The sequence below is a fragment of the Hyposmocoma kahamanoa genome, unplaced genomic scaffold (genome assembly GCF_003589595.1).
Source record: "Hyposmocoma kahamanoa isolate Upper Pololo Valley unplaced genomic scaffold, ASM358959v1 160, whole genome shotgun sequence".
Classification (NCBI taxonomy): domain Eukaryota; kingdom Metazoa; phylum Arthropoda; class Insecta; order Lepidoptera; family Cosmopterigidae; genus Hyposmocoma; species Hyposmocoma kahamanoa.
Window position 1 is genome coordinate 3,940,478 of NW_020653575.1, and position 12,122 is coordinate 3,952,599.

At 38.8% G+C, this 12,122-nt stretch overlaps 1 protein-coding gene and 1 long non-coding RNA gene across 3 annotated transcripts in view; both read left to right on the forward strand.

Annotated features, from left to right (window-relative positions):
• Positions 1-6,500, forward strand: LOC113225416. Its single transcript, XM_026457724.1, has 4 exons — positions 1-104; positions 2,346-2,459; positions 4,555-4,748; positions 6,241-6,500. Exons 1-4 carry the CDS (start codon positions 35-37, stop codon positions 6,385-6,387), a joined length of 525 nt encoding a protein of 174 aa, XP_026313509.1. The 5' UTR covers positions 1-34; the 3' UTR covers positions 6,388-6,500.
• Positions 6,501-10,461: 3,961 nt separating this feature from the next.
• LOC113225401 overlaps positions 10,462-12,122 on the forward strand; it is a 10,434-nt gene continuing 8,773 nt past the window's right edge. For both annotated transcript variants that reach the window (XR_003310019.1, XR_003310020.1), the window contains exon 1: positions 10,462-10,561. This is a non-coding gene — a long non-coding RNA (uncharacterized LOC113225401). The remainder of the gene's footprint in view (positions 10,562-12,122) is intronic.

The following is a 12,122-nucleotide window of genomic DNA, read 5'->3' on the forward strand; positions in this document are numbered from 1 at the left end:
ATTAACTGAAGTCAGTTCTTTATAGGCAGGCACGATGTTGACCAAAGTGTTCTTCCTTTTTGCTGTACTCGCGGCTGCAAGAGCCCAAACTCAAGTTAGCCAATGTAAGTAATAATAATAATAATATCTTTATTGCAAAACACACAAAAATATGTACAGTGTGCCTAGCTCCCAAACTAGGATCCCCTGTACAATGGGTAGCTAGGTCTTACGTCCGTCATGTGTGTTGCCCAAAAATAACAATAACTAAGTATATTACAATAAGTTTATAAAGTATGCATGGTAGAACACAAAGACTAGTGGTTAACATTAAATTTTGGTACATTCATAAATTTCTTACATAATCCAGTATAGTTCTAGTTTTTTATAAACAACAAAGAACAAAAACATTCAAAGAATATTTTGTAAGCAGGTTAAGATGCGTGAATATTAAAAATATAAAAATAAAGTCGCAAAAGCAAGAAGGGTGTATAGTCACATACGCAAGTAAGCTATGTTTTGGTCAGAAACTCTTTTGCTTTTCATTTTCAATTTGTAATTTTAAAAACCTGATCATCAAAAAAAAAGCGTGTAACTGCACTAAACCAAATTACTATAGGGAAGGGATTTAACGTTATTACTCATCTGTTGTTATATGTAGGTATTTATAGGTATTTCAATGGCTAAGACTTTCATGTTTGCACAGTAAACATTAATTTATGTTGTCTACGGACTGATAATCGTAGATAGTAAATCGCAGTAATTTAGTTGTCACGACATTTACGCGAATTTAATTTAGTCACTAAATTATCGAAATGGAAACTCATAATCTTAATTTGTCTAAGCTTAATTTTATTGTGTTTTTTGTGATAGCTTAGTAGCTATCACAACTTTTTTTTTACTTAGTAGTAACGGGACGCGTTTGCACCGCTGCTGTGTAACCACTCTTATGAGTTAATTTGGGTTATTACCAGTTGTCACCACTGGAAAAAAATCCCATGTTATCAGGTGGTGACAAACGGGATAAAAAACGTCTCAGTTGTTGCCCGTGGTGATTTCTACTAGCGACAAATGGGAAAAAAAAATTCTGTATGGTACCAGGTGGCGACAAACGGGATAAAAAAATGTTAGTTGTTGCCGTAAGCCGTTGTGCTTGTCCAACACTGGACAGCACAAGCAACATTAAATATTTAGGTGTCATAATTAATAAACATCTTAATTTCAAACACCATGTAGCGCTTACTTCTAGAGTTCGAAAATTGATCATATTTAAAAAAAATTAAGATTTGCTGCTAGCGGCGCCCTTCTCAAATCAGTGTATCTGTTAATCATAAATAAATAAATAAAAATAAAAAGACATTTATTTATCCACAAAATACACATAAAACTAGTACAAATAAAAAAACAGCGACAACTAAAACAGAAATGTGAATAAAAAGGTTGAAGACTCAGCATTGCTGATTTTCAGTCTACACCTAAAACTATATCTATTCGCTTGCTACAACCGACCGGCAAACGGAGCACTAAATATTTAATTTATACTTAAGGTTTTTAACTAATCGGTAACTAAACAAATAAATACTACTGAATATTTAATGTATAATGTAGTAATGACACTCGGTCATTGCTATTTACGTGCATATAACACCACCCTGAAAATCCTGGATAGAGCGCAGAGAGCTGTTCCGTCTTCTGTGATTTCGATTATCCAACCCGCAAACTCCTAAACGAGTGCGATGTCCTCTTGGTTCGGTAACTGTTTATCCAACAAATAATTTTGAAAAAGCACTCAATTACTCCATTTGATTCCGTTACTTTAACCAGCCACCGCCGCCTCGATACCTTTTCATCTAATACACAACTCCGCACAGCACACTCGCATAGATTCTTTTGCTTCCTTGGTACATTCCTTAGAATTATTTCGCCATGAATAAAATAGAATGTAAAAAAGACCGTCAAATTGTGGCTTAAGAGTCAAACTTACAATGAAACAGATGACTTGCTGGTAGTGGTTTCATAATTATTTTTATATAGGTATTAACCATTAATTTATAACTACTGATTATTTTATTGTTAAATATAGAAAATTCATATTTAAGCTGTAATATAAAGAAATTTGCCCAAAACGATGCTAAAAATACAGGCGTAAATTTATAGTGCTAATATTAAAATGTTATAGCTTTATTATGAAGAACGTATAATTTAGATTCTCTTCTTAATTCTTATTTGAATACTATAATAGCTTTATTTACATTTGTTTTACTTGTATTGTATATTAAGTCATATTGAAATAAATTTATCAGATCTTTATCTTTATTTGTTTCTACGAATGAAATGCATTTTTAAAATGATAACACTTATTCCAGGTATAAGCAACCCAGGGGATCTGCCTCTCAACGTGGATGTAGCGGGTTGCGTGACCCCTCCTTGCGCGCTTCCTCAGCTTGAACATGCTCAGATTGACATTGTATTCCGAGCACGTGAGTATCTTTCATGTATTACCATCAGTCGTCGATTCGATCTCGGTGGTCTTCGGTTTACATTGTGGACGTTGGATGCAGAGGTCCTGGGTTCGATTCCCGGTAGGACCAATTTGGGAAATGAACCATTGTAAATTGGTTCTGATTTGGGTGTTCTAGGGAGTGTGTGCGAAGTTTTGGAATTCACAGTACTAGGAATTTCCTAGTTCGAAACCAGGCAAAAGTGTTGTTGTCAGCCACATAATATTATTAAAACTTTGGCCTAAAAGAATAATTTTGAATTTCTAAATGGGAGAGGCGGTATTCCCGGCATTGGCACAACCGTCCGGGGTCAGGGACTCAAGTTCAAGAACCGGCGAACAATACGTGCCGTATCGAGCAGGACGGCCTTCTATATTAGTGCTGGAAGCGACACGCCACAGAAACTCATCCGCCTCAAGCTGCTGAGCGAGGCTGACTGGAATTAACCCTTAATGATTAAATATTATATATTTGATTGAGCGCCCGTTATCGGAATTCGAGAAGGTGGCTGCATATTCTTTTTGATGCTTCTAGGCATTGTTGAAAAATAAATAAATAAAATTTGTACATTTTGCAAATAAGGGTCATCAGAAAAAGAGTTGTTAGAGAGAAAGAATGCTTGTATGACAAAAAACGATTTTTTTAAAACTCCACAACAGGGACACCTTGTACCGCGGGTGCCATGGAGACACACATAGACAACTCACAAGAGAAATAAATGTTTAAACAAATATTTCTCCGGGCCCGGGAATCGAACCCGGGTCTTTTGCGCGGCAGTCCAGCATGGTAATCGTTCGATCACGGAGGCAGTTAATCAATCAATATTTTTATGAAATAATAATGATTTTGTATGATTTTGTTTTACTCTCATGACTATTCAATTTTTTTTTATTACTCCACAGTTTGTTACAATTATTAATACAATTTTACGGTCTCCGTGGTCGAGTGTGTTGCCATCTCTGAGGTCCCAGGTCCGATCCCCGGCCGGGTCAGTGTAGAAAACTAACTTTTCTATATTGTCTCGGGTCTAGGTGTTTGTGGTACCGTCGTTGTTTCCGATTTCCATAACACAAGTGCTTTAGCTACTTACTTTGGGATCAGAGCAACGTATGTGTTTATTTATTTATTATTTATTTAATACAAAGATCGAATATTAAGAAAAATTCCTTCGATCCGGTTGAATTCGAACCAATTTATGAATTTTTTATGTGCTTGCAGAACTTCGGTTTTAAGTAAACTACCTCAAATGCCTTTAGTTGATACCGCGTAACAGTGACAGTGATGAATGAATCCCTTTGGACAACATATATGTATAGTAAAATGTAGGATATACACGATACGGTGTGAAAATACGTTTCCTAAAAATTTTCACGATAGAAAAAAAAACACAAACTTACCTCCAAATTTTACAACAAAAACGTTGTATTCAATAGGTACTTTACATATACCAATGATTTTTTTATAACAACTGGACTGAATAGAACACGTATGCTACACGATATACATTTTTAGAATCGCTTTTATTTCGTTTGTAAAAAACTAAATTCTGAAATAAAGACAGTGTTTCTGCCGATCGACCCAAGAAAAATGAACTAAGGCCGATCGCGCTGAAGTGGTATAGACTCTTGACGGTTTTTTGGCGTAGCTATCTGTGAGGAATGTATTATTTTATATATAGAATATTGATCTTCAATTTTAAGCTCCGCGATTTCTCATCGCCACCATCGCCTACTAGACGTCATTTTTACTCCAGAAACGAGCTTTAGTTTGCGACAGATGTGGTCAGTCATTAATAATAATAATAATAACGCACACACTCAACATAGCCCCGCACTAGGGAAACCCTGTGTCGCGGTTGCTATGGACACACACATAGACAACCACAAATTACACCCAAACTCACGAGAGAAATAAATGTAGGCCATATAAATATTTCTCCCGGCCCGGGAATCGAACCTGGGACCTCTGCGTGGCAGTCCGGCATGGTAACCGTTGGGCCACAGAGGCAGTCAAAATTTCATTACCACTTTAGTTTGCTAATCATCAGTTATAATTTTATTTATTTATATTCCAGCCCGCACAACGGTCGCGATGCGTACCCTAGCCACTGCTTACTTGCAAATGGGACCAGTAACAGTACCTGTGCCATACGATTTGGGTGAAGATGCAGAGACATGCAATTTCCTCATCAACGCTCGCTGCCCTGTACTTGAAGGAGAAGTTGTCTCCTATAGACTACGGATGCTTATTGAATCTTTCATGCCAGTGGTAAGTTAGATATAGAACATTTTCTGCAATTCCCCAAAATAAATATTGCCACCATACGTAGTTTTGAAGGGTGAGGGTGCTGGTGAAATTAAAGGTACATGGGACTTGTCAACTTATGTCTCAGGGTGACAGGTGCAGTGGGAGTGCCCCTCAGATCTTTGCGACTTAAAGCTCTGAGTGGCACTGCAACTTTTATGGACAGGCGTGTAGCTTACCATCAGGCGCAAGACTTGTTTGTTCCGTCACTTGATATTATAAAAAAAGTGTTCAGATATTTAACTAAATAAAAATCAGTACAGAGTACTAAAAAAACCGACCTCAGAAGTCATTCATCACCTAGTTCGCCACCCTTAGAGCTGGAATATTTTCTTCACATTTAAATGGAACCACATCTGAGGTATACCTTCTTTCATCAAAATCGGTTCACAAATGCCGCAATCACGTAACATACATACAAAAAAAAAATACTGTCAAATTGAGAAATTCCTCCTTTTTTGAAGTCGATTAAAAAGACTTGAAGGGCCATTCTAAATTATTCCAGAAATCCTTTGTCTTCCAGTGTCCGACTATTTTGTTTTGATACTTAAAAAAGACGCTGTGGTACAGAGTTATGTGCTAGACGCCCGAGACAACAGCGAAGAGATCCGGTGTAAACGAGAAGCGATGGTCACCCGGTTGAACCTGAGCCTGAAAGCGGCTTCCGACTGGGGAGATGTGAACAGGGTCAGGTTTAATGTGGCTAAAACACAGGCGTGTCTTTTCACATCAAAACGGAGTCCCCTACACCGTACCCTGACTTTCCGAGATGTATTCGTGACGATAAAGGACCACCTTGAGCTAGTTGGTCTGGCCTTATGACCCAACCACAACATTGAGCGATACATCGAGTGCTTGGCAAAACCTGCTGCCTGAAAAGGTACTCGTAAGGTCAGACGGTACTTCACACCTGAACAGCTTTTAAATCTGTATTAAACACAAGTTCGATCGTGTATGGAGTACTGCTGCCTCCTTTGGGACGGCTCTGCCCATTACCAGTTAGCTACCTTGGACTCGGTGGAGCGAAAAGTTCTCTTGTGGAGTCGAAGCTATAAGATCTCGACCATCGCAGAGTAGCCTTCTTGTCGGTTTTCTATCGGATACATTTCGGGGAGTGTGCGCAAGAACCATTCAATTTAGTTCCACCCTCACCGTTCCTCCTTCGGTCGACTAGAAGGTCCGAAGCACTCCATTCTTATGTCGTTGATATTCGTACTAAGCGCTTTGCTTCCTCCTTTCTGATGCGTACGGCAAAGGAATGAAATGCTCTAATCTGTGAAATGATCTGTATTTCCCGAAAAGTACAATTTGGGGCTATTCAAGGCTAGAGTGAATAGGCATATTTAGGCAAACGCGTCCCATCGTCGGTCACATCGTCGCTTAACATCATCAGATAATAATGTGAATATTGAAGGTGTAATTTGTCTATGTAACAATTTGTTTATTCGTTTTCCAGGGCACTCAAACAACTGTAGAGTTCAGGATAGTGGACGCCTCGAATACGAACTCAGCATTAATGTGCATCAGACTGCCGATCCGCGTCGAACCACCTTTGTCGGCGGCACTTGAAGGCCCTAAGGATGAAAGCATGGCGACTGTTTAAGTGTTGAATTTTAAATATGGATTCCCATTAATGTTATTAACCGCGCCTAATGACCCGTGATGAATTTTTGCCACCGTAACCTTCCGATTTCTCTTAATTTGACTAAAGTTTATAAATTTCGAATTAGTTTTTTTATTTACAACATTTTGTCCAGTACAAAGTAAAAAGGATGATTTTTTTACTACTAAAAAAAATATGTTATAACGAAATAGGGTACTGCGGATGGCCTATGCTAAATTGAAGGATCTGTTTAGCAGACTCAAGGATTGGCCATTTTAAAGAAACAAACTTTTTCCTTTAAAATCCTTAAAATTTGAGTAAAGATTATGATCCACAGCCGAAATTTATCAACTCTCGTAGTTGGTGACAGCCATTCACTATGTTCTTTTTTTTTTAATAAAAAATAACTACGCATTTGACCTCCATCTCACCTGATGGAAAGTGAGCGATTAAGAAGAACAAGTCAAGACGAACGAAACATAAAAACTCAAGACGTGTTATGTACCTACTCACCAATGATATCAGTTATCCTCATCAAGTATACTTTGGTCGCGGAATATGGGCTAATCCTCTTCTTGGAGGAGACATTAAATCAAAATGTCTTTATTTCCTGAGTAAGAAAATTGCAATTTAAATCAAGTTGATTACACATTAGTGCTCATTCGTAAGGCAGATTTCCCTGAGAAGAATGAATAAGAATCTCTAGAAGTTGCTCGTTGTAAATAGATATTTGTGCACATCAAATCCGTGCTCAGCAGTAGGTCCTACCTGTACGGGTTGATAATGACGATGATGAAGGTTGTGAAGTGGATATCCACGCGCTTTGATTGATATGACTTGGACATTGCATTAGATATAGCATTGAGCAGTCTCAATGGAAGATTTGGCAGCACTGTGCCGTGATTGGCGGGGGATTGTGAAGAGACAACTCCACGAGTTTGAAGAGCAGCGTAAAGCTGAACTCGATGCTAAACGTGACGAGATAAAGGAAAGCCCACCTTCGGCCATTAACTAGAAACACGTTGGCGGTGTTTTCAGGTAATTGGAGGTGATTCAGGTAATCAATGTGCAGGAGGGTTCGCTGCGAAGATTGGCTAAATTAGTCACTTACAGCGCATCAGCGCCAACCCAACTACTAGTGAAAGTACTCGCCGTGACCAAACACGGTCGGATTGATGCAGAAATAGAGCGGGAATGATTTATTTTTGAGTTAACTCACTAATGTGAACAGTGATTACATGATTCAGTTTTCTATTACATATGTCAGAGAATCCCAGAGATTTGACAGACCTTTAATGATCAATCCAATATCAGTTGTCTAATGTACCAGAATTGCAATTAACTTATTCACTTTTCACATCAAGAATTACAAAAGTACAAAATATATTAATTTAAAACGGATTTGAAAGGCCACGTGGTGAATTTGCACAGAAAGAACAAGCGGTTGTTTTTTACTTTCCATGCCGCTGACACTAAAAATCCGCTTTTGTCGGTGCATGCTCTTTTATAAAGCTAATATGGCAACCTTCCAAATAACATCGCATCACGTCGGAGGACTTTAATCATTCTGAACTATCTGAATGCATCTAAATGACAACAGCGCTACCCTCTCTGCGTATCACTGCTTACGAATGACGTGACGTTCATAAACAAAGAAAGTCATGACAACCATCGCCTACCAATTAGGTCATTGATGACAACATAATTATAGCGAAACTGACACTGGCCCAAGCCTTAAATTGCACAGTTAGTTCTAAAAGTCACCGTTTGTAACGGTTCAGTGGCCGCCATTAAGCGAAGATAAAATAAAATCATCAAATAACCCCCTTATGCCTTCTTTAGCCATTATGCGACATCACATGAATTCGAACCGTTTACCTCTCAATTAAGAATCAGCCGTTATCACAGTCGTCTACCACCGAACTTCCCTCCTGTGTGTTAAATTTACTGTTTCTAGTTGAATAACCGTATTAATCGATTTCGTGTGCTAGATTATAAGGTTGTACGTTGTACGTTGTACGTGCTTACGACAAAAACCAGCTTAAAATGCAAAGCGTGTATTGACCCCTACACGTGACGATCACTTACAATGGCAATCTGGCACAAATTCTCCAAAATCCATCTAAAGTACAAACGCAGAGAACTCCTGAACTCAAAGACTAAACTCGGATGGTTTGCGTAAAGTATAATTATTTACCTTGTCCGAATAATCCTGCAACCGGTTAACACGAAGGTGAATTTTTTACTATATTGGCCAAATTACAGCCAGGTTTATTACAACCTTGCAAGTTTTAAGAAGTTTTAGAAAATATATATTTTTTATACATGACGACGGGCAGATGACTCTATTCCACTTGATGTAAAATGGAAAATGAAGGAACCAAGTGCATTGTTGATACAATCAATGCCCTAGCCACCTAGTCTTGTATGCCTACAAGATGCCTACTAATTTTTCAAAGACGGAGGAAATACGTGCCCTGGAAGGGAGTTCCACTTGTCAACTGTGCTACAGAGGAAGGTGCCACCAAACCTTTTTAGTTTGCGATGGAATACGGCTAGTTGTAAAACGGTGACTACAGAGGCCAGCACGCGTGCTTCGAAGCAGGAAAGGGGCGGCGGGATAAGATTAAACATTTTTACACGTATTTATCCAAAGCGAGTTCCAATAAACCTATTTGACAACCTCATATACTCAAGGTTTAGCACAATGGGCGCTTAATGAGACTCAAAGTCCTGGGCATATCCTAGTTTGAGACCAGGGTCATTGATGTCAGGAGTATAACGAATTCAAAGCACGAATATCTGCGGTAATCAGTTATTTAGTGAACATGCCCGTAGTGCGCGAAGATCATAGCACAGAAGATTGGCTACACAAGCCACATGCGAGCCCACTAACGCCGCCAACTTCGGAGCTTCGCCTTAGTCGACATCTGTGAGTACGTCTCCGTATATTCCAAAAATATCCTGTATTTATTGTAATAAAGATAATATATATAACAATGGGGAGCTGTTCCATTCGGCGGTCCGGGAAAAACAGCAAAACATCTAATCACAAAACAAACGGAATCATATTTCATCGGTAATTAAATAAAAATTAAGTTATTTTTCAATTTTCGTCCATTGTAGCAAAGCTCAAGTTAAACTGGTCGTTTTGAAGTGAAACAATTGACGACACCCATCAATTCAAATTTAAAAATTCAAAATTATTTACTGTTCTTTCCAACAGGGTAATTAATGTAAAGAATAACGTACAGTGAAATTGCGAGGTGGAAGACTGGTGTCTAAACTAGGTATAGGTCACCAGGTAAACAACACCGGATCTCAATGATACAATATTATGATGTTTTTGAAATTACTAACACGTTACGTACGTACGTACCCTACGTTGGCGTGATGATTTGAAAATACACTATTCATTTGTTATTTTGAGATAAGGTAGTATGACAAATTAGTTTCAATAGAAAAGTTAAAAGTAGGTAAAAGAGGTCTTTGGAAATGACCTATTGGAAACCATATAGTGTCTACGTTTGGTTTGTTTAAGGGCTGGATCATAAGGAAGAAGACAGTGCTGCCTTAGAATAACCATCTGTATGAACAATTGGCGTACCGTAATAACCCTCCAATGGGCATAGAGATCTCTTGTAGGATACAGTGCGAAAAGATGCCACTTTTAGAACGGCCCTTTGGGCCCTTTCTAGTGTCAGAAGTAGTGTTTTAGGGGCGCCGCCTCAGGAGAAAATTGAGTACGTCAAAATGGATTGACACAGGGCGTAATAAACAGTCTTGAGCAATTTGAAGTCGAACGTTAGTCGACGAACAATACGTGCCGTATCGAGCAGGATATTAATATTTCGCGAATAGGTTTAACAACACATTCTGACGTTAAAAATATCTAGATTGCATAGAACGGAAAGAACAGAATCCGTTAGAGAATTTACATCATATCTGTTGGAATAATCAAAGTGCATTTGGAACCCCAATTAATCTCGGCTATCACATCACAAAATCACATGTCAAGATAATTAAGTAATTAGTAATTCGCGGGTAATGAATAGCCTAGATGTGGAATTAGTCAGTACTGTTAAAGAATTGACAGCAAGCATGATGTGGACTAAGGTGTTTTTCCTTTTTGCTGTATTTGCAACTGCAAATGCTCAGACTGATGTCAGCAGTTGTAAGTATTTCTTTACTCAATTCAATTGTTTATTGCATATCACATCACAAATGTAAGATGGAATGTTACTCAGTAATCATAATATAGAAAGTCGCAATTAACATCGATGGTCTTTGTATCGAAAACGTTACACCGATTGGCTCACCGCCGACTTAGGCAAGATAAAAAAATCTCAACGTCAGTTACAAAAAATATTGGAAAACGTATTTTTTAAATACTTAACAAAAAAATTACAAGGAAAAAAATTATATATTTGTAGTGTAGTTTATATAGATAATTAAAAGTTTTTTTCAAATGCGATGGCTCTCCCTGGACAACAACAACGCCCCTCAATTGCTTCCGAAGCCCCTACCGCACCCCTAGGACACTTCAGTGCCGCAAGAAACGAGGAACATATTCTTAAATAAAGGTTTACTGCGTGCGTACAACTAGAAAATTCGTTTAGAACCACCGCGATGTTCCTTTGACCACTATCTTCTTTTATTTTATCTAATTCTTAATACAAACCATTGACTTACAAATAAATGGACGACGGGTCTAATACAAAAACCACGAAAAAAATGTCCCAAGTCAACCTATTCGAAATTTAAATTGTAATGTCTCGCAGTATCGCGCTGTCAGTCGAACAAATGAAGACTAAAGCGGAGTTTGGCGCTCTGTATACGATTTTAGCGCCTTACAAGTGCGGACACTTTTTAGCGCGGACTCGACGTCCATATAATTGTAAGTCAATGATACAAACCCACATTTATTTAGACAATTCTAAATACAATTTATGCAGCCTGCTACAGTACTAGCATCCGGTCAGTAGTTTTTGAATTTATCGCGATCTGACAGACAGACAGACTTAGTGATGTAGTCAATATACATACATTATAGATACTCGTATGTAACATATCTATATTTTTTTGTTATACGATGCGGTGCAGTGCCGCCCGCCATAATGAGCGTGAGCCTTTAGAATATTTAAGTACTTTGAGTTATTTCTTGTTATCACTTTTATCATCAGTGAATTTTTTGTCACGATTGGCCACCACTAAAATCTGGTCACACTTTTTTTTTTATACATGACAGGCAAATGACTCCACTCCACCTGATGTTAAGTGGAAAGTGGTATCCAAACGCGAAGGAACCTAGTGCAGCGATGGAACCTTCACTGCACAAGCCACCTCCACCCTGCCTGCCTACAATATGCCTCTTCACGCCTCGTTTGAAGGACCCCATATTATAAGAGGGAGGGAAGACATGTGCCGGAAGGGAGTTCCATTTGTCAACCGTGCGGCAGAGAAAGGAGCCACCGAACCTTTTAGTACGCGATGGAATGCGGCAGGTAGTGAAACGGTGACTACGAAGGCCGGCACGCGTGCTTCTGAGCAGGAACGGGGAAGGGGGGATGAGGTTGAACAGTTCTTCAGAGCACTCACCATGGTACATGCGGTAAAAGGCGCTAAGCGATGCAACATCTCTACGCAGTTGCAGAGGTTCAAGGCGTGATGAGACCTCTTCGTATGCCCGTGCCTACTGGGCCTTAGGGCAATTCCGCCACTGCGTCGACGTTATG

Coding starts and splice junctions, on each gene's coding strand:
- LOC113225416 (XM_026457724.1), top strand. CDS start 35: ATGTTGACCAAAGTGTTCTTCCTTTTTGCTGTACTCGCGGCTGCAAGA. Junction 105..2,345: donor CCAAACTCAAGTTAGCCAAT/GTAAGTAATAAT, acceptor CACTTATTCCAG/GTATAAGCAACCCAGGGGAT. Junction 2,460..4,554: donor TGACATTGTATTCCGAGCAC/GTGAGTATCTTT, acceptor TTTATATTCCAG/CCCGCACAACGGTCGCGATG.